The 27,207-nt window shown below is 39.7% G+C and overlaps 4 protein-coding genes across 27 annotated transcripts in view; 2 read left to right on the plus strand and 2 right to left on the minus strand.

The window, feature by feature from the left end:
- Positions 1–460: 460 nt before the first annotated feature.
- On the minus strand, positions 461–8,172 carry ccnc (cyclin C). The gene is made up of 12 exons (XM_047387022.1): positions 8,015–8,172; positions 7,635–7,741; positions 7,379–7,463; positions 5,489–5,558; positions 5,247–5,298; positions 5,106–5,161; positions 4,180–4,215; positions 3,223–3,314; positions 3,073–3,140; positions 2,876–2,955; positions 1,790–1,908; positions 461–1,658 (listed from the first exon to the last, which is right to left on the minus strand). The coding sequence occupies exons 1-12, from the start codon at positions 8,044–8,046 to the stop codon at positions 1,604–1,606; spliced, it is 852 nt and encodes a 283-aa protein (XP_047242978.1). The 5' UTR covers positions 8,047–8,172; the 3' UTR covers positions 461–1,603.
- Positions 8,173–9,146: 974 nt separating this feature from the next.
- Positions 9,147–14,254, plus strand: ngs (notochord granular surface). Of its 2 annotated transcripts, none has more exons than XM_047387112.1 (11): positions 9,147–9,393; positions 9,751–9,916; positions 10,117–10,266; positions 10,417–10,536; positions 10,645–10,740; positions 12,283–12,417; positions 12,537–12,647; positions 13,083–13,193; positions 13,299–13,423; positions 13,541–13,810; positions 13,897–14,254. In XM_047387112.1, the coding sequence occupies exons 1-11, from the start codon at positions 9,203–9,205 to the stop codon at positions 13,988–13,990; spliced, it is 1,569 nt and encodes a 522-aa protein (XP_047243068.1). In that variant the 5' UTR covers positions 9,147–9,202; the 3' UTR covers positions 13,991–14,254. The 2 variants fall into 2 exon arrangements, with proteins under 2 accessions (XP_047243068.1, XP_047243069.1); XM_047387113.1 differs by having other exon boundaries at positions 9,793–9,916.
- Positions 14,247–21,021, minus strand: pgm3 (phosphoglucomutase 3). Its single transcript, XM_047387111.1, has 13 exons — positions 20,918–21,021; positions 20,076–20,292; positions 19,807–19,991; positions 19,672–19,739; positions 19,455–19,588; positions 19,164–19,359; positions 18,236–18,393; positions 18,076–18,159; positions 17,898–17,996; positions 17,124–17,243; positions 16,899–17,021; positions 14,834–15,007; positions 14,247–14,741 (listed from the first exon to the last, which is right to left on the minus strand). The coding sequence occupies exons 2-13, from the start codon at positions 20,280–20,282 to the stop codon at positions 14,652–14,654; spliced, it is 1,638 nt and encodes a 545-aa protein (XP_047243067.1). The 5' UTR covers positions 20,283–20,292; positions 20,918–21,021; the 3' UTR covers positions 14,247–14,651.
- A 2,951-nt stretch (positions 21,022–23,972) lies between these two features.
- LOC124881879 (clathrin coat assembly protein AP180-like) overlaps positions 23,973–27,207 on the plus strand; it is a 40,247-nt gene continuing 37,012 nt past the window's right edge. For 10 of the 23 annotated variants that reach the window (XM_047387748.1, XM_047387747.1, XM_047387749.1 and 7 more), the window contains exons 1-2: positions 23,974–24,485; positions 24,600–24,875. In XM_047387748.1, coding sequence (XP_047243704.1) covers positions 24,746–24,875 — 130 coding nt within the window. In that variant the 5' untranslated portion in view covers positions 23,974–24,485; positions 24,600–24,745. Of the gene's footprint in view, positions 24,486–24,599; positions 24,876–27,207 lie in introns of all 23 variants that reach the window. The other 13 variants (XM_047387760.1, XM_047387762.1, XM_047387766.1 and 10 more) reach the window with 4 other exon arrangements.

The raw sequence follows: 27,207 nt of genomic DNA on the forward strand, positions 1-27,207 counted from the left end.
CTTTAAGCTCTAACCATCAAATAACAGATATGACTGATATATATTATACTGTTATTAATCTAAACTTGGAACAAACACTAAATGTGTTAGTTTTTCCTTTGTTGTAACACATCTTCATAGTAATTATTATACTGTTGAAAAGCCTGTTTATTGCTCCTTAAAGGTCCTGCATTTGTAAGGAAAGTATGTTTGTTTGTTCAACTAGAGTTGAGTATGTAGGTTTGAACAGTGAAAAACTTGACAAATAAGGAAATGGAGAAGACTTTTCAACAGTACGATTTATTGGCAAGAACCAAAGAATCTACCAACCATTTTCTATTTGTTAAGTAAAGTATATCTTCCACTTTTTATATCAAATTGCTGGAATAAATGAACTTTTCAATATTCTAATCCACTGAGATGCACCTGTAATCACATCAAAACAAAATAAAATTTAAAAAAAGGACCAATTTCATTCAAATTAGTTACCGTCTGTTTATTTTACCCAACCTAAATAAGGGTGTGGGGTCAAACAAATAAGGATTCAATTTTACAACTTTGCAGAAAAAGAAAAACAAAGATGAACGCAAGCAATTTAATAATATCTTACATAATTTACATGTTACCTGAATGTATGTGCTTTTAGTAAGGCCCACTGAAGCACACCTTCCATTGAATCACATAACAGACATCTGCAGGTAAATGCACAGACATATTGCAACAATTTAGGGATTTATAAGCTGGCAGAGGGCAGATAGAATAAAGTAAAAATCTCGTAGAGCTCAGGGAAGTAGAGTTGGCATTTCCCCCAAATTGTTTGCAAAAGATGCTTTTAACAAAACTTTACAGCAAAAGCCAAACGTCAATGAAAAAAATAAAACCAACAGGTGCACTTTAATCCTTAGCACAAACATGAACCTAAATAGAAAATTTCCATATTTTTCTTTAAGAAAACCAAAACATAAAATTATAAAGCTATTTACAAAAGAGGAGGGAAGATGTGAGCCGTCAAACAAACTGTAAATTGTTATACACAGAACTAGTTTCTACTTTAAAGATGAGCTTTCCACTTCACGCGGAGTTAGATCAGGATCAAGACTTATCAGAAATGAAGAGTCTCCACACTGGGATATCTGAACATAAATCCATTCGAACAGCACAGAATCGCATTGATCCCTGAGGAATAGAACCCCACCCAGACGCACACACAGTACTTTTGATCAAGTTTTCCAATCCTATGGAGGTCCGCGTGGAATGGCTCCTCAGGGTGGTTCAAAGGATGTCAGGATCAGCACAATGAGTTTTTACTGAACGATCACACTTGCTCTCCCATCAGTTTCCTGCTCCACTGTTCCACTTTATGTCATGTCAGATTAATTGGCCTAATGGAGAAGGTTGTCTGCTCACTGGAGACTTTTCAGTTGCTGCCTGTTCAGCCCATGAATCCAGAATAATCAGAGAAGGGGAGGCTAAGACACACCTCTGAGAGGTCATAGTTGTGCTCATTTATGATGAAAAGACATCATGACAAGTTTCACTGCTAAAATTGTAATGTGTGTTCGAAAACATTGAACCCCTCCCAAAGTTTAAGATAATGGATTCTCATGGAAAGGCACACATGATGCTAAGACTGGCTGTAGGAGTTGCTCTGGTTCCCATTAGAGCTCTGATCACTCTCACTGTAGAAAGAAAACAGTAAGAAGCAGCTTATTTAAATATTGTTTATTTTTGTCATGAAACTTAATAGGGAAATATAAAAATAAATGTCATAGCATTCATGTATTTCACCCTGAAACTAATCCAGCCATACCTGTTTGGAGGTGGTTTGGGTTTGGGCATCTTGTTTAGAACAGCAGCAATCTCTTTCCTATCATCAAAATTTTTCCACTGGTCATAGAGCTTCAGAATGACGCGAATGATCTCCAGGATCTTAAACAAAACAAAGATTCACTTTTTTTTTTTTAAACAAAAAAATTTTTATGAGTGAATATTTAATCATACCTGTGAAAATCTGTATTTTATGCAAGACACATGTTGTAATATTTAACAAAGAAGAGCCTTCTACAAACAGGAATTATTGCCCGCTCCCCAAAACAATAAGAAACCAAGCTCAGATTAGCATTAGTTTATGGGGGAAAGAAATAAACCACCAAGGCTAATGATGTTTCAGAAGTCTGTATAAATATTATATTAATCCCCCCAAATCTATTGAAGGATGATCTGACAAAGATAACAATATACAGTGCCTTGAAAACATATATATACACCCTTTGAAATAGTTTACATGTTGTCATGTTACAACCCCAAACTATCACAATTATATGAGAGAGACTGCAAAGTGCAAGGAAAATTATGCATGGCTTAAAATTCTTTTTACACTTAAAAATCTAAAAAAACAAGGTGTGTTTATATTTTGTATGGGATTTGTATCGAGTCTGGCTGATCCAGTTTCTTGCAGAACCATCATTAAGTCCAATTACAGCTGCCAGTCTTTTGGGGTATGTCTCTACCAGCAAGAAAATGAAATCCAGCACCTAACACCTAGAGACTGGATAAATTTGTCAATTTTTCTTTGCAAAATCAGACTCGAGGACGACCATCTGTGACTAAACATCCCCACAGCATAATGCTGCCACCACCTCTGAAAGCATCTAACTGCACTGGACATTTTTTTTAGGAGTATCGTATTGAAATGGGTAACAAACGTCCTAGATTTTTATCTAAGATCAGTTTCTTAGACTTCACAATTACACGCTACCTTGTTCTGGACAATGATTACATGGTGCAGATGTGCCAAACTGCATATTTAATAGCTGTGTCTCAGATGTGTAAAATGATATGTAAAGAAAGCTAACCAAGTATGATCTTAAATCTACAAAGGGAATATCATTCTTACTTTGTCCATGTCCACAGAGAGCTCAGCAAACCACTGCCTGGCATCTTTTTGCTGCACAACACAGGCGACATGAAGACAGGCTTCAGGAGTAAAAAAGAAAAAAGTAATTAATTTGGATCCGACGTAGCCTATTACTAGTCTATAACCAGATTACAAAGGTGGACTAATAAGAAAAGGCAAGAGGGAAACACTGTTACCCAGGGCAATCATGAAGGGAGGGTAGAGCAGGCACAGATCTGTCCTGTAGGTGTCATTCACTATTCGCCTGGGGAAGGCATGACGGAGAAGACAGAGTGAGAACACCCAAAACAACTTAGGTGCAGGATAAACAGAACACAGAATCATACCAGGCCAGAGGCAGCAGCATGTCCTCCTGTCCCATATCCTGCACGTACTGCAGCAACGGTCTATAGGGGTGGTAGACAATCAGACAGCAATCCTGAAACACAGCAACCATCAGTTAGAGGACATCCAGATGATCAATTACAATGCCCTGCAAAAGCATTCATACCCCTTGATACGTTACACTTTGTCACGTTACAGCCACAAATTGTATTATACATTATAGTGTAACATGTAATTGTATTCAGCCACCCCAAGTCAATCAATACTTTTGTAAGGCGCCACAAGTCTTACAAAAGGGGCGGCCCTGCTTCTGTCAGTCTGCCCCAGAGTAGCTCTCACCACTGTCAGTGTATGAATGGGTGAATGACTGACTGTAGTGTAAAGCACTTTGGGGTCCCCAGACTAGATAAAGCGCTACACAAGTGCAAGCCACTTACCATTTACAAAAGGGAACAATGGCAAACATGCGAAAGAAGGTGCTTTGGTCAGATGAGAACAAAACTGAACTTTCTGGCCTACATACAAAAGCCATCACTGCACATTAGCCTGAACCCCACAGTGAAATACAGTGGTGGCAGAGTCATGCTGGAAGGCTTCAGCAGAGAGTTGGACAGAGCTACATACAGGACATTCCTAGAAGAAAACCTCCAAGCCTGTAGAAGGTTTTGAGAATGGGCAAGAAGTGCAGTCTCTAAATGTGCAAAGCTAGTCGAGACATAGCAAGAAAAAACTAGAAGCTAACTGGAGTGAAAAGTTAGTTCAACTAAGTATTACAAATGCACGCCACACTTTTCAGAATTTATTTTATTTAAACAAAAAAAAAGCCATGCACCACTTTCCTTGTGCTACTAAGAGTTTACAGTTTGAGGTTACAATGTGACAAAATGTTTAAAGGGTATGAATACTTCTGTGAGAGATTGTAATCAAACAAAAAACTGAGAGTTAAATAATCTACTTACCATCAACTCCAAAAGGTAGAATTCACACTCTAATATCTGGAAAGACATACAAACTAGATTGGAACAGTTTAAAAGAAAGCACATTCTGCAACCTACCTGTCTGAGAAATGGATAGTTCAGATCAAATTAGCTGCAAAACCTTAAGGAGTATCCATAGCTTGTGTTTGGACTTTGTATACATTCGGTACTTTAATGTGATTTAACAGATTCCAGTATTCTTATCTTCTTTAATTGTTGAAACAATTTCATGATGTTATTTCCATCATTTCCCTTTTTAGGACAGAAACCTTCTAGACTTGAGGACTATTCTCTTTAGCCCCAAACACCATCATCAATCTCTTTTACTATGTCTGTAAGGTGGACAAGAAAATATATGTTTGCGTGTCACAGGCCGTTGCTAACTCATTCTGCATTGTGTGAATCACTCCCTCCTTGTGTTGCTCCACCGTGGCCCGCTGTAATTTATAGCTGAGGCAGCAGTTTGTCAAAACAGTGCTGATGACGTTCTGAGAACTCAATAATGGCTAAAGAGAGGCGCCAAGCTTAATCAGTTTTTACCACAAGAGTGCCAACATTAGCTGTGGAATCTCACAGTACTGTAGCGACACTGTGACGCAGTGTAAGGGTTTCCTGGTAAGCTGCAAAAGCAGTACATTAATAAAACTGCAATGGAAGCCGCTGGATGCATAGCATAGCTCATCATCTGGCATTTGGTTAATTATGGGGTTCAATTTAGAGATTTTGATTATAACTTTGAATTCCCAGAATTAAAACTTCCTCTTTTGAGTCTATTTTCAACCCTGAATACGTTTACAAGCCACTTGGATATGAGCTTAAAACACACACCTGTATGCTGGTCAGCTACCATGAATTCTCAATAACTCAAAGCTCTGAAATCAAATTTAAAAAGTAAAAAAATCCCTTACATGATTCATTCTGTAAGGAAATTCCTTTGGAAAGGCGTAGGAAAATCTTGTTTTCACTGTTTGAGAAAAACTGGATGTTAACAAAAAGCCTCTGGTAAAGGAGGACTGCTCTATTCATTTCTATTGAATGTGTTCACTTACACACAGACGTCGCTGCTGAAATCAGCCTGGTGTTGGACACAACTCCGAATTCCTGAAGGAAGGTAGTAAATAATCCAGCTAAGCTCAGGCAAACCCATAACATCAGATAAAATGCAACTGGAAATAAGTAGAAGTCTGACAGAATAATGCACAAAATTAAAATGTTGCCTTTTACTTTATCACTGACAACGTGAGGTGGTAAAATGAGATAGCACACACCTTTTGCCTTAAAATGTTCTTACCTCCACTTTAGAGGCCAGGAAAACACAGGTAGGAGCCATGAGCACAGGATCTATACTTTTAAGAGAATACCTGGAATAAAAGAGGCACCGCATTACAAATGTTTCTGCCAGGCAGCAAAATTTAGAGAGCGAACATGGAGCAAAGATTTGGCTTGGACAAGAGCTGAAATGTAAGATGCAACAGAGGGGATGAAAAGGGAGGAGCATAAAGTTTCCATCTGCAAAAAGTCTGGTTTTCCTCTCGATGCTTACTAAAACTAAGTACACTCTATACTAATACTGATGGTGTACTTTAAATGCTGCCACTCACCTGAATGAGTTAAAAGGGGTGATTTTATATTACATGAAATCAACTGAGGGGATGTCTTAAGCCACTATAGACTAAGGCTGGACAATATTTCACAGATTTCTCTTTGAAATGCTCCTAATATCCTACAGAGGAGCTGCAGGCAACCATGCAAAGAGATAACATTCACTTCTAAATGCTGAAGATCTAAACGCCCAAATTATCAGGCTACCTGCAGAGTTTTAAGTCTGCACGGATAAACAATGTAAGCAGGTGCAAATAAAAAAGGAGATCCCTCAAAGGAGTATGGTAGGTCAAAACCACTTCTTCACATGCCTTTCTGCTAATTTGCATGTTTTATTCCACTGTTTGTCACATGTTCTAGATGCAGCCACATTCATGAAGTATAATGCAAACAATAAAATGTGGATGCCTCACACTGCAGTCGTAGCAGGCAGTAAATGAATCTCAAAAATGCCAAAAGTGTGTTTTTCATCCTATCTGAGGCATTTGTGAATACGATGAGCAACTCACTTAAGTTAATTTCAACAACACCCCAAATTTGAAATTAAAGTTTGAATCGTCATTTAGATTATATGCCAAATGTATTTTTACATGTAGTTTAGCTATACTGATTTATAAAGGAACTGAATAGGCTGCAACTCCTTTACAATGAAATATTAAAGCCACTGATTAAATATTACCCAAATAGAAACAAAGAGAGATGCTTCCAGTAGAAGAGGCTTATTAACCTGACATTAGCATAAATACTCACTTGTTGGACACACCATTAGCTACAAACACATATACACACTGCTTAAAATGTAATAAGAGGAGTGAAGAATGTTAAAATAAAAGCTACATAATGAATGTGCCTAATAATAGTATAGCAATTACATTTCAAATGTCACAAATTCAATCTTTGCAAGTCAAACATATTTTCAGCCAGACAAATGTCAGTAATCATGGTTTAAAGACAAGTGCTGGAGTTGGGAGTTTTCTCCGGCTGTGTAGAGCATAAAGTGATGCAGCGCTCCCACCTCCCCCCACCTGCTGCTGCACACTGCCAGCCTGCTTGCTGAAACAGAGCTGGCAAACTTTTGTAATGGCATACATTAGGACAAAATGTGGCTGTTTCAAAACATATCCGGTCACAAAAAACAAAGACAGTCATTGTGTTGAAACTAAAGAATACATTCCTTTAATTAAGCAACTCTTCCTGCAGTAGATCCGCACAAATGACACAAAATCCCAAACGTTGGAGACTAATTGAAGCATCTCAATGACAAATGAGAGAGGATACTAATATTTGACCTTAAATCACAATTTTGCATAATGTGTCCTTAAATCATACAGAACAATTTATAAATTAGGGTATGCTGTACACAACAGAGAACCTATGACAGGATGCCATCCAGGAGGAACACATTTTAATTCTCCAGTTACTAAAGAAAAACTAATGAATTAGAAAAAACAAAGCCTCGCAGTCCTATCATGACATTTTGGACAGAATATCTCTTAAAGGCACTTTCTTTACCAAGTTTAGGAGCTAGCAACAATAAAATATTACCAGACTCTAAAGTAGTGAACTAAAATCAGCTTACCTGGCATAGAAGCGTTTGAAGTACACTGTGGCAGTAGCAATAACCTGCTGTCTGAGCTTCAGGTGCTCACCCAAAGCCTGGATCACTAAAACACACAGCAGTCATTCATATTTTCTACTAAACAAGAACAACCATACCTCATCTATAGCTAAACTATGTACGATTGAAGTACTAAGAATCAACAGACATATTAAACACAGCGTATGGTGCCATGCATGACACATTTAGGGCTGTTGTTGAATTTAATTCAAAATACCGTTGGCGAAAAAAATCTGCATCTTCCAGTACTCCTCTTCTGTAAGGAACTTCAGGTCCTTCTGGCGCTCTTTCATCAGATCCTGTTTATCCAGCACCCACTGCAGACTTTTAGGAAACAAAATGCCATTTTAATAAACCACACAAACCAAGCCCCCCAGGCTGCCCAGCGGAAAAAATGCCAACTTCAATTAAAAAGACAAGGTTTATGGAAGGCTTGAATTTGTTACCTAAGTGTTTTTATTTATAACGCTATTTTTATACGCAGCAGTACCTAGAAACTAGTCCCCAGATGAGCCACAAACACAGCTAGGCCTCACAACAAAGACACGCAGTGACAAAATAAAGGCGCAACATGTCAAAAACTGCTGAAAAACTTACTAATGAGAACTCTGCCAGAAGTTTCCCGCCATGTCGCAAACGTTTGTGTAAAGGGAAATATTTTAATCGATAAAATCCCCCCAAAAAGGAGCGCATACAACTGCTAGCTCAGTTGGGAGTAACAGCAAACGTCTTCCGAATACATACTGGATACCGTTGACACTAGTTCCGGCCTTTTCTGCGTAATCTTGAAATTCTTGCACAATAAACTTGTGTTTTTCCGTTTAGCTTGATAGATTAAAAAAAATAATAAAACACGCTTTTGACAAATAGACAAATATGCAATCAGAGTAAACCTGACCATAGTTGTTATGCACCCATATGGTCATAAAAAGCATTTTTGATTATTTGGTTATAAAAATAGTGTTTTTTAGTAGGTTAAGGTTAAATGTAGCCATATTGTGTGGAAACACACAAAAGATGCCATGCAGTCCTTATTTGGAAAGCAAAGACAAATGTAACGTTGAAAATCTTTGTTGCCTTACATTTGACTCTAAAATACATTGTTATACAGAAGAGTTCAGGGACTCAAATCCTGTGGCTGCAACAGAAGACCAAATCACCATTGTGCTTGACAACTATCATCAGATCTTTGTGCCAGCATGCTGTTTTTGGTTTTTGCCAGATATCTTTACTTAAACTTGTCTGTTCAATGGATATTGTTCCAAAAGTCTTGTGCTTCATCCAGAAGCAACTTAACAAGCCTAAATCCTGATGTCTTATTTCCAAAAAGACTGAGTGCTCTCCTGGCATCTCCCCCCAACAAGCCATACTTATTAAGTCTTTTTTCAAACTGTACTGAGTTTAAAATAATTACTCAAGATTCAAATATCCAGTTAGTACAAGTTTCTAATTTTCCTTAAATTTCATAAAGACACTGAGATTTCTAAAGGATCTCATTGTATTTAAATGTACTTTAAACTTTATATGGGAGTATGCAGGATAATTTATCTTCCTGACAGTTCGTTTCTGTCATCAGTCTATAGGCTGCATGAATTATTTGACGTGAACTTGATAGATGCTTGTAGGAAGACTCAACCATGGGTTGGGAGAGGTTCAACATTCTTCTGTAGCGGTGAGGTAAGGACCATGAAAAGTATAAAGACCCCTTCACTGCAGGCTCAGAGGAGGAGAGTGTGACCATTTTTCAGTCTTCAGTTAAAGTTGCGTCCATTAAAGACCATTATCATGAGCCACAGCCCAGAGAGGATGTCCTCCTACCGTCGTTGTTTCGAGGGCACGTCCGTAAACCAACTTCGGGTGGCTAGTCCATCTCCCACCCGAAGGGAGACCCGCCATAGGTCAGCCAGCTTCAACAGGAATGTGGGGTGGAAGGTAACAGGCTGCAGGGCCCTCACCAACAAGCCTCGTCTGACCAGGTGGGTCAACATTTTTAGGTTTTCAGTTGTGCAAGTGCCAAATACAGTTAAAGGAAAACATTCACATCAGATTAAGTTAGGATAAAATACCCAACAGACATAGAACACTGACTGTGGTGGCTGCAGCATTATAGGAAGGTCACCCTTCAACAAACAACACTGTAGAAAGGTAAAACATCTTTCAGCAAGGAAATGAATACAATACAGTGACCTTTATCTATTCATCAGTGTCATCATAATTCAAAGCTCTTTGTGAATGGTCAACAAAGAAAGACATAATGCAGCTTGTTAGATCTAAACATGGCTAAACAGGTGCCAAGGGAAGAATCCTAACCCATTCAGCATTTCCACCAGCAGCAGTGCGAGTATGAACACATTGTGCATGGATGTGTCTACTAGACAAGAGGCGAATTTGGATCTGGATGCAGCTGCAGCGGAGAACCAGGCATTCAAGCTGACTCGTAGCAATGAGAGGCAGGAGATGGTGGTCCTCAATGACCGCCTTGCATCTTACATCGAAAAGGCAAGAGGAAATCTATACATGCAAAGAATAATCTTATACGTGTCCTCATGCTTTTTGTCTTGTATGTTAATTATGTATTTTAGCTTCTATATCTCTTGATTTTGTTTCGATAAAGTAGGTTTTTCGGTTTAATACATTTTCTTCAGTGGGACATTGCTTTTTTCTAAGCAGGTCTTTAACTCCTGGTTATGTTCCTTTAGGTTAGAACACTGGAGTCCAAGAACAAGATGCTGGAGGCTGACATCGAGGCCTTGAAAAGTGCCTATGAGAGAACAACAGGCCTCAGGCAGCTGTATGCATCACAGCTAAAGGAGTTGAACAGGGAAGCTGAGCAAATAAGAGAGCAGAGGGTAAGACAAAGGCTGCATCTAAACCCATTTCAAAATATTTACATCTCAGTTTATTTTTGGGCTTTTCATTGTCAGTTTCTCTGGTTTTATTCATTTTACTCAACTCCTTGTTGCGAATTGAAGAACAATTTCTCTATTGTACCTTTACAGGATGTGTCTTTGATAGCCAAGGAGGCAATGGCCTCTCAGCTGGATGTGCTGAAGTCTAAATATGATGAAGCTCTTGAGGCCAGGAAGCAGAATGAGCATCTCATTGAGGCTCTGCGTCCGGTAATAAATGAAGAAAGGATTCTTGGTTTATGTTCATGTTCAGCTTAGAGTAGAAGTGTGTTTTATTTCTCCCAACCACCCAAAACGATACATATCTGTTCATCCTAGGATGTGGACAAGGCCACTTCGGCCAGAATTAAACTGGAAAAGCAGCTGGAGAACCTGGAGGCTGAGCTGACCTTCCTGCAGAGAGTTCACAAAGAGGTAACAATACATCTGCTTGTTTATCAAACACCGCATGTATGAGTTAGTAGCTTGTGTTTGGCTTGCCTTTTATGTAGTAATGTAGGTCTAATGGGTCACAGATGATGTTGGTTAAATCAGAACTTTCATGATTAATAAAGTGAGTAAAAACACCACCATTATCAAGTTGAGATTCATGTGGACAGAGATATGGAGTGGAAGTGTTGAGAACATCAAACAACATTTTGGATGTTGAAAATGCATCAACGCAGCACCTTGCAAATTGTATCATCTAAACCTGTTCACATTTATCACATTACAATTACAATCCTGTTTTCTACTGGGATTATATGTGGACCAACACAATGCAGTGCCTATTAGGGAAATAGAAGGAAAATGCTTTTTGTTTTTTTATGTTTTTGAAAAATAAAAATCTAAAAATGTTTTCCATACATTTATGTTTATCCCCGTTTACTCTAAAGCCCATAAATAAAATCCAGTGTAACCAGTTACCTCCTAAAGCTTTAAACATCTTTAGCATTTTTCACTACATCCAAAAATAGAAAATGATTTTACAACTGCAAACCTACAAGACATGGCCGTCCACCGTCACTGACAGGCTAGCCAAGGAGAGCAAAAATCACATCTGCAACCAAGAGGCCCACGGTATCCCTGAAGGTTCTGCAGAGATCCACAGCTAGGGTTATGCACTACATGAATCTAGCCTTTATAGAAGAATGGCAAGAAGAAAATCACTGTTGAAAGAAAGCTGTGAGAAGTTCTGTTTAAAATCTGCAGAAAGCCAGATGCACATTACAGCTTCATGATTTTATTTGTTAAAATTAATTTATGGTTCTCTGTCCACATCTTAATTTTGCACTACATTTCGTTGGTCAGTCACATAAAATTCCAATAAAATTAAAAAATTAAAAATTAAAAAATAAAAACAAGCTCAAGAGATTGTAATACTTTTGCAAGGCACCGTCTATTTACCTAAACTTGGGGTCAGCAACCTTTCCAACCCTGAGAGGCATTTCTGCCTTTGGTCAAGCCAAACAAAACTTGTTTAAAGCCACAAATGCAACATGACTCTTCGAAACAAAATAGTTTATTTTTATAATACCTACTATAGGAAATTTGTCTAGATTTTTAAATTAAAAAAACACAGTTTTACTTTTGTATTTACATAAATTTTTTTCAATGGGACATACATTTTTTTAATAGAAACTGACTTCAAAAAAAGCACGTAGTTTACAACCTGACAAAAAAGATTATTCCTTCCATTGCAAGGATTAGATTCATTGTTTGTGGAAATGTTTTGCATATTTTGCACATAGTCGCCTAGAAAAAACTGCTAAAGCTAACATTTTAAGCACTTTTGCATTTTTAAACATGGCTCAATTATTTAGCATTTTTATCCAATGTTCCTAAGAGCCACAGTGTAGGGTCTAAAGAGACACATACGGCTCCGGGGTCGCGAGTGGCAGACCCTTAAATCGTTATTATAAAAAGAATCAAGAATAAACTGTGATTTAAGGTTTTTGTTTTGTACTCCACTGAAAGGAAATCGACGAGCTGATGCAGCAGATCTATTCAGCAGCCTCAAAGATGGATTTGAACTTCGACCTCCCAGACCTTTCCTCTGCTCTCACGCAGATTCAATCTCAGTATGACAGCATTGCTGCTAAGAATCTGCTGGTACTGTGGAACAGGAAAATCCTTTTTTAGTGACTTACAGTCGTCACTGTAGATAAATTTGAACAAAAGTGATTACCATGCAAGTTCAATCCACATACTGGTCGTCTGTTTTCATCCAGGAAATGGATGCATGGTACAGATCAATGTTTCAGGACATGAATGATACTTCATCCAAGCACGCTCAAAGGGTTCGGAGTCTGAGAGAGAAAATTGCTGCTTATAGAAAGAATGTGAGTATGATTAGTTTATCTATCTTGATGTGCACATAAATATTTTAGATCATTTTACCTACAAGAACTGCCAGGTCCTTACGCAATGTTCTTGTCAGACTACTGGTTTAGTCAAAATAACCCCTTACTCCCTCTGGTGATATCAGGGAATCTCCAAAATATGAGGAATACTCAACCTTGCTTGTTATGCTTGTACCCTCTGTTTATATGAAAGCTGCTGGCAAATGTAAAAAGTATAGCCCATGTAAATAATCTATTTTTGCTAATTTAGAAATGCTGTTAGCTTTATATCAATCCATAATTTGCAACAGAAAAAAATCCTTCTTCACTGTGTTAGGCCTTGAATTTGTGGACCGAGTTTGAATGGTAATGTGATTGGCTTATGAACAATAGGTCAACTTAAAATGCTGCATGTTTATCTCTGTGTGTGTTAAGATTCTGAGCAAAGAACGAGACTTGGAGTCACTAAGGGCAAGGAATGAGTCTTTGGAGGCTCACATCTGTGATACCAAGGAGAAACAAATGAAGTTAGAGGAAGAATTAGAGGTAACTGAGTAATACTACTTTGGCAGAAGTAAAAATAAAAACACATCAAAATATTACATTCTCATGTAAAGAAGTTGATTTCTTAACTAAGATCCATCCCAACAGGAGCACAAGGAGGCAATTAAACAAGATCTGAAGCTGACCAAGCAGAAGACTGCTCTGCTGATGAGGGAATATCAGGAGCTTCTCAATGCCAAAATGGCAATGGAGATTGAGATCGCCACCTACAGGTGAACAAAGCTTTACCAGACGGTTCAGTCACGCAAAGATAAATTGCGTGAACTGAACAAAGATCACATCAATTGTGTAGCACTGTTTCCAAAAGGATTGCACTGTTTGTTTAACAGAAAGCTGATTGATGGCGAAGACAGCCGTCTGAGCACCATGGTTGGGAAGTTATTCCTGACCGGTTACCCTCATCTCACTAACAGCAACCCCCCTGACCCTTTAGCATCACTCACACCCCCTACAGGGTCTTTGAAAATTAAAGGCCCCAAAGACACACGCACAATCAATGCTGAAACAGCTTCAGCTGCTGTATCTACAGGCAACCCAACTGATGCCAATGTACAGCAGCAGGCAACAGAGGAGTCTGAGAGGAAGACTCTCCTTATCAGGTAAACTGTGACTTTGGCCCTCAGTAAATGTAGACTAATTAATCAATCAATCATCTTTCTCATCCACATTTCTTCTTTTTTCCTAGAACAATTAAAACAGATGAGGACACCTATGTGAGCGACACACAGAAGTGCACCATAACCATTTCTGGAGCTGCAGAGGACACAGATGAAGAATAAAGACCTCAGTGTATACTCTCCTCAGGTCATAAGCTGCAAAATAATGTTCCCAAACTTTTCAATTACATTTTGAAAATCCTAGAAACCTGCACTGTATTCAACAAGGAATACCATACATTTTTATGACATCTGACCTTTTATACACTGACTCTAGGTGCTTTAATGTCTGCTTTGAACTATCCCTAAGCTTATCTGCTTATTTAGTCTTCTAGTGTGTTCTGAACTTGGTTTTGAAGATAACAAAATAAACAGCAAGCAAAAGTATTTCTTTATTATTTCAACTTTTTAAGTGACATGTAAACATTTGATTGGTTATGAAAAGACCCTTGGTTCAAACATGCTTAAGCCTTAGAAATAAGTTCAAACAATTGATTTGTTAATCATGCTGTTCATATGTACAATGTAGTGCAACCTTGAAATCCCACAGAAATCTACTTCAGTACATGATACATTCCTCCTCTATACCACTTTCCATGCTGTGCATTACTTAATAGTTATAAAGAAAGACAAAGAAGTACAAAGTGCAGTTAGACATGACATATTAGCACCTCCCTGGGAATAATATATATTAAAAAACTGATTTAAAGAAAGATAATCAACAGAGATTTCCTTCAAAATGTTGATTGGCAACATGATGAAGCTACAGTGAGGGAGTCAGCTTCTAATGTAAAGGTTTGGGTTCATCCCCCACTCCCCCCGCCAGGCTGTACACTGCAAGGCTGACTTCATGGGCCAGAGCATCTGCGTTCTCCTGAAGCACAAAAACAAATCGTAGTTATTCAGAATACTCCAGTTCTCTGCAATGACACAAAGAAAACAAGTCTAAAATGGAGTATTTCTTACCTGGGTGTCTGCCTCTGCATAGACTCTCACCACATCCTCGGTTCCGGAGGGTCTCACAAAGGAGCGAGCCTGTTTGTACTTCTTCACTAAGTCATCGATGGCGTCCTGCAGCCCTGCTGGGGTCACGGCCCGTCTCTCTGCATCGGTGGTCTCAATCACTCTGCGGTCGGATACCTTACAGAAAACAATAAAAATAAAATAAAAAGATACATAAAACACATGGAAACCTAAAGTGAGAAACCAGTGCTGTGTTTAATAAAAAATTGTTTATGAATCTCTATACAGAGTATATGCAAAACAAATCACTGGGCCACAAAAAGATTCATTTGGTTTTTTTGTTTGAGCCTTCAGAGGTGGGCTTCCTGGTGTGCTTCAGATCATTGTACTGATCTGTAACCCGCATAAGAGTAAGGCCACAAACTCATGTCCAGACATTCTTCTTCAGAGACCAGAATTCATGGTTCCATCCACATCAAGCCATCCAGGTCCCCACTATTGTGGGCTCTTTTGTGACCTCATGGATTTGTCGTCGACAAGCTCTAAGAGTATTTTTGGAAGGTCGCTCACTCCTGCAAAGGTGCACCTCTGTTCCACGTTTTCTCCATTTGAAGATAATGGCTCTTACTGTGATTTACTAGACTTCTAAAGCCTTAGAAATGGCTTTGTAACCATTTCCAGATTGATGACTTAGTTTTCATCTGTTCTTCAATTTGTTTCAGACTGGGTCATGATGTGTGGCTTTTTAAAATCTTCCAGCCTGCTTAAGTAATTTCTTGATTCTACCTTTTGTCAGTAATCAGACCTGAGTGTGGCTAGTAAAACATGTTAAACTGACAGTTAAAGCTCATGATTTAACTGTCAGGGGGGGCCATACATAGGCATGGCTGGTTTGGACAACATTTTCCCTTACTAAATGAATCTTAATTACAGTGTTACACAGGTTATCTCATAAAACTCTTACTCTCCGCTTTATCCAGGACCAGGTCGCGTGGACAGCATACTCAGAAGAGACGCCCATACGTCCCTCTTCCCAGACACCTCCTCCAGCTCCTCTGGGGTTGGCCCAAGGCGTTCCCACTATCCAGCACCCCCGATAGGGACGCTAAGAAGGCCGGATACTCCGCACTACCACTCGGCCCGTAGGCCGAAACAACAGTCAGAGACCTGTCCCCAATCCGAAGGCGCAGGGATACAACCCTCTCATCCACCGTGGTAAACCCCAACACGAGACGGCTGAGCTGGGGGGCAACAAGCAAACCCACCCCAGCCCGCCGGCGCTCCCCGTGGGCCACTCCAGAGTAGAAGAAAGTCCAGCCCCTCTCGAGGAGATGGGTTCCAGAGCCCATGCTCTGTGTGGAGGTGAGCCCGACTATTTCTAGTTGATATCTCTCGACCTCCCGCACAAGCTCAGGGTCCTTCCCCCCAGCGAGGTGACATTCCACGTCCCTAGAGCCAGCCTAAGCATCCGGGGATTGAGCCACCGAGGTCTCCACCTTCATCTTCCGCCCAATCCTCTTTGCACCGGTCCCTCGTGGTTCCCCCTGCAGGTGGTGGGTCCACTGGGGGATGGCCTTGCGTCTCTCCTTCGGGCTTGGCCTGGCCAGGTCCCGCGAGGAGCAACCCAGCCACCAGGTGCTCCATGACGGGTCCCTACCCCAGGCCTGTCTCAAGGGTGGGACCCCGGCTCCGCCACAACGAGTGACGTCACGTGCCTCGATCGTATAGTCTTCATGAGGGTGTCTTGAAGCGCTCTTTGTCTGACCCATCACCTAGAGCCTGTTTGGCATGGGAGACCCTACCACGGGCATCTAAGCCCCAGACAACATAGCCTCTAGGATCATTTGAGCACTCAAACCCCTCCACCACGTTAAGGTGGCAGTTCAAGGGGCATCTCATAATAGAATTAGCTTTTTAAGCATTTGTGTTGATCTATCACAATAAACCCAAATGAAATACATTATAGGTTGCTGCTCTTACAAGTCAAATTGTGAAAAAATTCAAGCAGTATGAATACCTTTGGAAGGCGCTGTATCCTTAACAGTTCATAGCTGCTTTGTTTGTTTACCTTGACTTTAAGCTGCCTGTTTGGCAGGTCACTGTAGATGGTGTTCCACTGCTGAACTGTCATCCCTTTGATGGCTAATATGGCTTCAATCAGCAGCATGTCAGAAATGGCATCTCCTACAGTCTAAAGAAAACACATTACTAAAGACACCCTTAAGTCTTTGATAACAGAGCCTGAGTCTTTGCTTTTTTTTAATAAGAGGTCAGTATGGTGGTGAATGTGTACCTGGTTGATGATGTTGATGGTATTCTGCAGCAGGAAAGCTGCTTTCTTCCTCTCATCATTGATGTTTGTGTCGGCGGCAAGTTGCTGGATTTTCCCCTCAGCTCCCCTACTGAACAACACCTGATCACAATGTAAACACAGTTTAAGCTTAAACACCAATTGGAAACATTTTACAGTCGTGTGAAAAAAAAAGTAAACCATTCAAAAGTTTTACATTTTAGGATGTAATTAAAAAAATAATGTGATGTGAAAAGGACTTTTGCAGTAGTTCCACTGACAAATGATAATTTATAAAACCAGCTGCCATTCTTTCCAGAAATAGACATCCTAGTTGGTTTTCCCTGACATCACACTGCTATAAGCTGATAACTCTTAGCAAGAGGACATTTCCTGAACTCTGTTTGAAACAGCATGGAAGCACAGTTTAGGTTTTCCTAAAGGCAGCCGTCCAAATTCACAAGAGTTCTGCAATAATGTCCAGATGAATAAGACTATAGAAACAAAAAACACATCAGTGAAAACCAACACTATACAGTCATAGCATGTTTTCTGAGGTTAAGGTATCAGAACGTGTTTTGCTAACCTTGACCGCTTTTATACACAAGTATCAACGGCTTTCAGTTATACCATCCTGATGCATAAAAATGAATTCAAAAAGATCAAACCTTTCTCACATGATTGTAGCTGCAGATTCATGAGACCAAACATGCAGAAAATTGAGGTTTAAACTGCTGCTTCCAATCAGACCTGTGTAGAATGTGCATCAATACTTACAGTCCCATGGCCGTTTGCCTCAAAGTAGACACCAATATCAAATTCTTGAGCTGCATGATGTAGGTGCTTCACTCCAGTCTTAGTACACCTCACGATTACCTAAATGACATAGAAATAAAATCTAATAAAACTAGCTTTTTTTGTGTGAATGCTAGTTTTACTTCAAGCGTTTTCTCACTTTCATGGTGTTCTCCAGGTAGTATGTTGAGCTTCCATTTGCATAAGCAGTTTGCACCACCGCTATCTTCAAGTCAAGACCAGCCTGTGTGTGTAAAGAGGTATTAAACAAGAGTGCAACTTTTTCTGTTGTTGTTTTTTTATACAATTTGGGAACAGACCTCATTGAGAAGCTCTTTCAGAAAGCTGCTGATGAGAGTAGCTATCTTGTCTCCATCGAGCAGGTGGAAGTGACCCTTAGAGTCGGTGTAGTAATAAACTATACGGTCAGCATCACCATCGAAGGAACAGCAGCGATCTCCAGGGTTGATCTTAATGCCTAAAAACAGGGGACACAGTCATGTGAGATACAGTGCTTGATGTGTTACAGGACTACATGTGCCTTGCAAAAGCATACCTACCAATCTATAAAACTACAAATTTTAATGTGTTTTATTGTAATTTTATGTGCCTGACCCACCAACAGCAGCTGAAGTGCAAACATGGGTTTTAGGTAATAATCAGAAAAGTGCTGGACACATTTGTATTCAGCTCTTTGAGTCATGCACTACAGCTGCAAGTCTTTTGGAGAGTCTCCAAGATTCCCAGCTACGCCAGATTTTGGTCTAGACTTTGAATGGGCGCCAAGTGTGATGTGCAATGTTAGTTTTCCTTTTTTGTATTGCTGTCAATTAAAGTTCTGTTTCTTACGCTAATTCTCTGCTGGATGCAAAACAAATTGGCCCTTGGGAATATTAAAGTTTATGTTGATTTGAACTGGTTGCATTTGATTTTATTTAGGGACATTGGTGAAATGAGAAATAAATCCAAACATGTGACCTAGAAAAAACATTACAGTGATGACAGAAACTTCTTTTGTTTTCAGTGATGTTTTTGGGTGTTTTTATGCTTTTATTGTTTTGTGCTTCGGTCTCTTTATTTGGATGTTTTAAAGCTCTTTATAAATCAATTAATGTAAAAAATGAATGAACTGAAATGGTTGTTGTATGATAAAATGAGCCAATGTTCGAGAGGTATAATACCTTTTGCAAAGCAATGTAAACATGTAGATTAGCTGTTGCTTTTAATTTGTGTATCTTGAGGCTGTACCTATTGGAAGTTTCTGCTGCACTTTGACAAAGTCGGCTCCGCACTGGTGGTTCAGCTTTCCTCTGCTGCCATCGTTGAAGATGGAAAGCTGAAGGTCTTTTTTCAAGTGACTCTCCAACTCGCGTACCTTTATGGCCCCAATGCCATTAGCACCATCAACACGAAGGTGCTTCTGGTCATCCGTACGATTAGACGCCTGCCACAAAGCGAAACAAAAAAAAAAAAAAAAAGTGGTGTAAAAAACAAGAGTGGAGGTATGAAACATGTCCACAACACGACCCATTTTCTTACATTTTTGGCGAGCTGAGAGAAAGCTTGGCTGAGTTTACTGTAGTATCCTTCCAGTGTTGCCTCTCCGTATTTCCCCTGTGTGTTTTGACAGCAAACCATGTAGTGCAGCTGTGGGGTGGTCACCAGACCATAGTCTGACAGGACAGAGAGACAGCATCAGAAGAGAAATAAATAGAAAGATGATGTAAAAACTGTAGAAATAGATATCTGACTCCACCTTTGCTGTGACCACCAAGGGCTTTAATTCCATCCAACACTGCTTGTGAAAGGCTGGCACTGCTGCTCCTACAGTCAGAGAAAATATTCATGAGGACACGAATGTGCTGGATTGATTTAATCTTTTTCATCATACCTGGTATCTTTTCCCACAAATACGTTGGCCTCATGGCTCATATCAATGGCCTCCTTCTCTACAATATCCTTCAGAGTTGTGAGTAACTCCTCCTGCTCGGTGTTGGCCAGCTGGGTGCCATAGCCTTCCCATGACGACGTCAACATCTCCCCCATGGGGTCAATAAGCTTCACCCCATTGTCCTCCTACAAACCAAGCGCAGATGTAAAGGCAGTGAAAAGCAGAACATTAAGAACAGTAATGTCAGTGTTTCTGAACCACTGGCTGACCTCCGGGTTGTGTGACGCCGTCACCATGACCCCAATGGTGGCTTTGGTCTTTTTGGAGCGGAGTGTGGCCAGCAAGCCCATCCTGAACATGATGTGGTCCAGCTGGTTGGCATTGGTCCTAAAGCCAGCCGTACCATACTGCAGAACCAACCCCGCTGGCTTAGGGTGCAGACCGGACTGCTGGGATACCTCTTTAAAATGGGCCATCTGTGAAAAGCTTCAAAAACAGATTGACAAAGTGTTTAGTAATTTACAGGGGAAACTATATAATACATTCTTAATTAAACTTGAACCTAATTTCCAGATTTTTTTGGATTTAAACAATATTGATTAAAATATTTATTCACAGTTTAAATCTCAAACTGACTAGTACTTCATGCCGGGGTTTAATTTTCTGCTCTTAGATTTTTGACAATAAGGTTACAGACGCTGGACCAAAAGATTATTTGTGTTATTTCAATCGGTTGTATTCAGGAGAAATATGAAGTTAAACATGTTAAACATTATTTGTGAAGGCAGTAAGTAAATATCTGAAGTAAAGTGTGGCAAAAATGGTGGCTACAATGTCTTAAGCTGAATAAAGTTTAGTAAGGGTACTTAAAACATCCGCAGAAAGCTGCCGACTGACTTGACCCCACCAGCTATATGACAGGGCAAGGTATACACCATCGATGGTAGACAGACAGCTGCAGGATGAGTTAATCGCTAACCAACTCAAAAATGAATATTACAACCAATCTGCTGGTGTGTTGATTTCAGATAAACCCTTAACTCGTGTTAAAAAAAAACAGCTCAACGTCGGGAACACAATTTACGCAATAAATTGTAATTAATACACTTACTGTTTGTGATTTTCAGAGCTGCATTTAAAACCTTGTAGTACTCAATGGAAGACTTCCTGGTTCCTCTGGTTCCTCTGGTTCCTCCTTCTCAGCGTGACAACGTGGCTGCAGACAGCGCATCTGCGGAAATCCCGTCTTCAACGCTTCCGCTTAGAGGGCTGCCATTTTGGTCAGGGCAAATCGTGCCCGGCAATGCAAAAATATGGTAGAGACAGACAGGCAGAAGGAGAGAGAGAGGGAGAAAAAATAGAATAGAATAGAATAGAATTATCAATTATTATCCTACAGTATCCCACAAAAGGTAAATGGAAGCATACAGGTATCCACAACCGTAAAAACAATATATACAGTACAGACCAAACGTTTGGACACACCTTTTCATTCAAAGAGTTTTCTTTATTTTCATGACTATGAATATTGTAGCTTCACACTGAAGGCATCAAAACTATGAATTAACACATGTGGAATTATATACTGAACAAAAAAGTGTGAAACAACTGAAAATATGTCTTATATTCAAGGTTCTTCAAAGTAGCCACCTTTTGCTTTGATTACTGCTCCGCACACTCTTGGCATTCTGTTGATGAGCTTCAAGAGGTAGTCACCTGAAATGGTTTTCCAAAAGTCTTGAAGGAGTTCCCAGAGATGCTTAGCACTTGTTGGCCCTTTTGCCTTCACTCTGTGGTCCAGCTCACCCCAAACCATCTCGATTGGGTTCAGGTCCGGTGATTGTGGAGGCCAGGTCATCTGGCGCAGCACCCCATCACTCTCCTTCTTGGTCAAATAGCCCTTACACGGCCTGGAGGTGTGTTTGGGGTCATTGTCCTGTTGAAAAATAAATGATGGTCCAACAAAACGCAAACCGAATGGAATAGCATGCCACTGCAAGATGCTGTGGTAGCCATGCTGGTTCAGTATGCCTTCAATTTTGAATAAATCCCCAACAGTGTCACCAGCAAAGCAGCCCCACACCATCACACCTCCTCCTCCATGCTTCACGGCTGGAACCAGGCATGTAGAGTCCATCCGTTCACCTCTTCTGCGCCGCACAAAGACACGGTGGTTGGAACCAAAGATCTCAAACTTGGACTCATCAGACCAAAGCACAGATTTCCACTGGTCTAATGTCCATTCCTTGTGTTCTTTAGCCCAAACAAGTCTCTTCTGCTTGTTGCCTGTCCTCAGCAGTGGTTTCCTAGCAGCTATTTTACCATGAAGGCCTGAGTCACACAGTCTCCTCTTAACAGTTGTTCTAGAGATGTGTCTGCTGCTAGAACTCTGTGTGGCATTGACCTGTTCTCTAATCAGAGCTGCTGTTAACCTGCAATTTCTGAGGCTGGTGACTCGGATGAACTTATCGTCCACAGCAGAGGTGACTCTCGGTCTTCCTTTCCTGGGGCGGTCCTCATGTGAGCCAGTTTCTTTGTAGCGCTTGATGGTTTTTGCAACTGTACTTGGAGACACTTTGAAAGTTTTTCCAATTGTTCGGACTGACTGACCTTCATTTCTTAAAGTAATGATTTCCACTCGTTTTTCTTTACTTAGCTGCTTTTTTCTTGCCATAATACAAATTCTAACAGTCTATTCAGTAGGACTATCAGCTGTGTACTGTGTCCACCTCCTGCACAACACAACTGATGGTCCCAACCCCATTTATAAGGCTTGAAATCCCACTTATTAAACCTGACAGGGCACACCTGTGAAGTGAAAACCATTTCAGGTGACTACCTCTTGAAGCTCATCAACAGAATGCCAAGATTGTGCGTAGCAGTAATCAAAGCAAAAGGTGGCTACTTTGAAGAACCTAGAATATAAGACATATTTTCAGTTGTTTCACACGTTTTTGTTCAGTATATAATTCCACATGTTAATTCATAGTCTTGATGCCTTCAGTGTGAAGCTACAATATTCATAGTCATGAAAATAAAGAAAACTCTTTGAATGAGAAGGGGTGTCCAAACATTTGGTCTGTACTGTATATAAAAAAAGTAAGAGCAGCGTAGAATAAAAAAAAAAATGCAACTAAGAGGTAGTAGTAGATGATAGATAGATAGATAGATAGATAGGTAGATAGATAGATAGATAGATAGATAGATAGATAGATAGATAGATAGATAGATAGATAGATAGATAGATAGATAGATAGATAGATAGATAGATAGATAGATAGATAGATAGATAGATAGATAGATAGATAGATAGATAGATAGATAGATAGATAGATAGATAGATAGATAGATAGATAGATAGATAGATAGATAGATAGATAGATAGATAGATAGATAGATAGATAGATAGATAGATAGATAGATAGATAGATAGATAGATAGATAGATAGATAGATAGATAGATAGATAGATAGATAGATAGATAGATAGATAGATAGATAGATAGATAGATAGATAGATAGATAGATAGATAGATAGATAGATAGATAGATAGATAGATAGATAGATAGATAGATAGATAGATAGATAGATAGATAGATAGATAGATAGATAGATAGATAGATAGATAGATAGATAGATAGATAGATAGATAGATAGATAGATAGATAGATAGATAGATAGATAGATAGATGGATGGATGGATGGATGGACAGGTTATTCTTTTTTAAATTGCATCTGACGTTTTAATTGCTTCTTCCTGTATCTTATGAGTAGTTTTATGCCAGTGACTCCATCCACTAGCAGAAATAAATTCACGTCCTGCAAATATTTATATTAGGCCTACTCATATTTCAATCATTTTGTTTACCTTCCTAGGGCTAAAAAAGCCTATACCAGGACAAGAGAGGTAAGATATAAGTAGGCTTTCGGTACCTTTATTGAGGATTATTTGTGTACATTTGCTACTGTCTGTGTTTTCTGTTGTAAAAATAGTTCTTGAAATATGCTTTGGTTAAAAAATAGTGCAAATGTGTGCGATGCCGTAATGTAACAAAAACAGATGTCATGGGTTTAAAGTTTCTCTTTGCGCAGAGTTGATGTGCAAACCCCTTTAAGATATCTTCGTGGGATGCGACGTGTGCTGCAAAAACCGCATAAAGGAGCCCGCTGAGGGAGGAGCTACTCGATGGATTGGCTAAATTGGCCGAGTAAGTAAACAGACGAAAGAGGGGAGGGGGAAAAAGGAAATTCCTCTTCTCCCCCTTCCTGTTCGGAAAATCTTGCGCTGCGCAGCGTTGGCGACACCACCGGGAGCTGTGCGCTTATTTTCTATCCGTGTGAGGAGCACTGGAGGCGAAGGATTTTGAGCAGATCGTCGGACAGTGCGGCCTTCTCCTCCTAATATAGAAAACTGGATGCTGGAGGAAATGCGTCTCACGGGGTGCTGATTTGCTTTTTGCAGTTTTTACAAACTCATATTTGTTTTTGCACGACCCAAGAGGCCCCGCTTACACTGCATCTTTCTGCAGACCTATTTTTTTAATAACTGCTGTAGGCTAAGAAACGAGCTTTCAGTGTCCGCTGAGTGTTACATAACCGAGTGGCTTTAGCTGTCCAAGGTGCTGAACCGAGCAGCCGAACCTCAAAACGGGGACGAGCTGTGAAGAAAACAGTCTTGCGTGAGTCTAATGTCATAGCCCACGTTTTATCGACCCGACCTACTGATTTTTAGCGCAAAGATACAGGTCATCTGCTGTTTGATCTCATTTCATTTGCCTTTTTTCCGCCCACAGAAGGTCAAAGGCCTGTAGAGCGCTGGATCCCACCTCGGTGAACAGAAGGGAAAAAAACACTGGGTGTTGGTGTTCATATTTTTTCTTCCCATCGTTCCTCGGGGAGAAATTAGTTTCTGCGGTGGTTGATTGAGCGGAGAGGGAAAATGTCGGGGCAGACGCTCACGGATCGCATTGCCGCTGCGCAGTACCAGCTAACGGGATCGGATATGGCCCGGGCTGTCTGCAAAGCCACCACTCACGAAGTCATGGCGCCCAAGAAGAAGCACCTGGAATGTAAGTACAGTCCTTTTTTCTCCATTGTCTCTTAATTTTTTCACATATAGAAGTCCTTTCCGCTAACATGCTTTATGCAGCCTTGCAGACATACAGTCCCAGACCACATGCCACCACCGCCATTATGAACAGCTATTTGATGATTCCTTCATTCTAATTGGGTGTGGTGCCATAAGAAAATGATGTAGCCATGGTGATGACCCCTTTGGTGACCCTTTGTGCCAGCCTCAAGTGAAAATGATGGACATCCAAGATCCACTATGGTGGACGGAGGTCATATTTTAAGATAGACTGACAGGTCCAATGAAATTCACTTTTTGTGGTATAATTCAAAGCCCTTCATGCTAACATACTTTGAGAAGGCAATATCATGATATCTGGACGAAAAAAATTAAAACAAAAATGTTTACCATGATCTATGGCTTTTGTTTAAGACAGAAAAGGAACAATTATTCTTATTGTTGCTAAAATAATATAAAATATCGATCTTTAGGCTTAAATGATGTTATCTATGGGCTTCTTTTAGTAATTGTGGCAAATGCAAACAAATCAACTGTAATGTAGGGCCAAAATGCACCAGAAGCCAGATGACACATTTAAGCACATTGATCTATGTTTTATTAGAAACGTCTCATTGCAGAAGAGCAGACTCCCAGTACGAACTGAAGGAGATCAGAGTGAACCAGGAACATGTGTTGGTAGAACTTTTTGCTGTGCTCCATTTACCTCAGAAATCATAACTCGGATCTAGGAATGAGAGTCGACCAAATTTAGCCGTGTCCCAGTTTCAAGATCAAAAAACAATGGGATTTCCTTATTGATATGTGCAGTGACCAGGCTAAACAATACCAGAAAATATTAATGTTTTCTATGTGTGTTTTTCTTCGAAACACTGTTTCTGTTCTTTAAATACAATTTTGTAGCACTGAGTGAGTGAAAGACTTCATGAAGTAAAAATAATCTGAAGTGCAGATATATAATTTTTTTACTGTAGCTATCTTGGCAAGGCAGTCATATTGGATTTTAAAGTCATGGTTGGTGGGAAACCTCCATCTTTCTCATTTAAAAACTCAAAAAGTCTACATCCTATTGTAAAATTGTTCTAAAATCTTTGTCAATGTGGCGGATGTTGGAAAACCTAGTATTAAATAAGTATTAACTAAGGTGTTATTTCTCATGAAGTCTAAGAACTACTGCCTTGTAACATTTTTGTGTTGTTTTAAGATTGATACATGAATGTGAAACAGAGAAAAAAACACCTGCTAAATTAAGTAGAATGTTTCAAACGTGGATTTTGCTAAATATGTATAACAAGCTGATATTAGCTTGTTCAATAATCAGGCTATCTGTTTAGACAAAGCTTGCAGTCAACTGCTCAACAGGCTTTACGCTTGTAGTCTGCCAGCTGTAGTTTTGAAATAGTCACCTTGATCAAAGTTATGGGTGGTGCTCCTTTTGTTTCCACATTATGGCTGTCAGAACCTACTTTCAAATAGCTGAAGGTATCTTTGTGTGGGAAAAGTGTGGTAGACTTCTTTTACTAAGCTGACTTTCAGTGTGCAGCGCATATGTGAGGCAGGCGAATGCTGCATGACTCAATGCTCCATACATCAGAGAAAACTCAGATCTTAGGGGTTTAAAACCAGCACTTTAAACCCATTGGTACGCCTTGATTGCAGTAACCAGCCCTTGCTGGTTAGATGCAGTAAAAAACAATGTACCAAACAAGTTAGTTTCTCAGTTAGTTTTGGCCCTAGAAACATGGCAGAAAATTAAAAGAAAAATCACAAACAGTTTTATTGACACATCTAGAGTTGACATCAGGGACCACCTTTAGATAAGTCATCATTAGTCACCATCATGAATCAAGTCAAAGCAGTGATGTGGCAATGCATACAGATCACTGATGATCTGGTGTTTATCTTCACGTCTCCCTCTGTTTCTATCAGTAACTTGTCAACACCAGGCAGCTTCTGATCTGTCGTCTCATTCCGGGGCCTTATATCTTGTGATCCGCTCCCCTACTGAATAATTTAATAATGAGCCAATGACTGCTTTGCATTATTTACTGGGCCAAAGGTGATGAGACTGAAGCTAGAAGGCATCAGAGACCAGTGCTTCTTCTTTCATTGTTCTACCACTGTATGTTCTCCAGTGAAAAGTGGACTTTTTAACAGTTTACTGAACTGTCTGTGTTACACATCTGTTTCTTTCTTCATCTTTTGCATATTATGTATGATTTAACTCCATCCTAAACACAAACGTTACATTTTATATATATATATATATATATAAATATATTTTCAACCATTGAGTTTATTTCAAGGCTATT

This window comes from Girardinichthys multiradiatus, chromosome 15 (assembly GCF_021462225.1).
Source record: "Girardinichthys multiradiatus isolate DD_20200921_A chromosome 15, DD_fGirMul_XY1, whole genome shotgun sequence".
Taxonomy (NCBI): Eukaryota; Metazoa; Chordata; class Actinopteri; order Cyprinodontiformes; family Goodeidae; genus Girardinichthys; species Girardinichthys multiradiatus.

Bases quoted from the DNA above. Each gene is read 5' to 3' on its own strand.
- ccnc (XM_047387022.1), bottom strand. From the start codon at position 8,046: ATGGCGGGAAACTTCTGGCAGAGTTCTCATTA. The intron at 7,742-8,014 runs GTAAGTTTTTCA...GTTTCCTAAAAG, and splicing joins TTCTGGCAGAGTTCTCATTA to TCTGCAGTGGGTGCTGGATA. The intron at 5,162-5,246 runs GTAAGTGAACAC...TTTCTCAAACAG, and splicing joins TTCAGCAGCGACGTCTGTGT to TGAAAACAAGATTTTCCTAC.
- ngs (XM_047387112.1), top strand. From the start codon at position 9,203: ATGAGCCACAGCCCAGAGAGGATGTCCTCCTACCGTCGTTGTTTCGAG. The intron at 9,394-9,750 runs GTGGGTCAACAT...TTCCACCAGCAG, and splicing joins AACAAGCCTCGTCTGACCAG to CAGTGCGAGTATGAACACAT. The intron at 10,267-10,416 runs GTAAGACAAAGG...GTACCTTTACAG, and splicing joins AGCAAATAAGAGAGCAGAGG to GATGTGTCTTTGATAGCCAA.
- pgm3 (XM_047387111.1), bottom strand. From the start codon at position 20,282: ATGGCCCATTTTAAAGAGGTATCCCAGCAGTCCGGTCTGCACCCTAAG. The intron at 17,022-17,123 runs GTACACATTCAC...TGTTTTCTTTAG, and splicing joins CCATCAACATCATCAACCAG to ACTGTAGGAGATGCCATTTC. The intron at 15,008-16,898 runs GTAAACAAACAA...GTTTTCTGTAAG, and splicing joins ACAGGCAGCTTAAAGTCAAG to GTATCCGACCGCAGAGTGAT.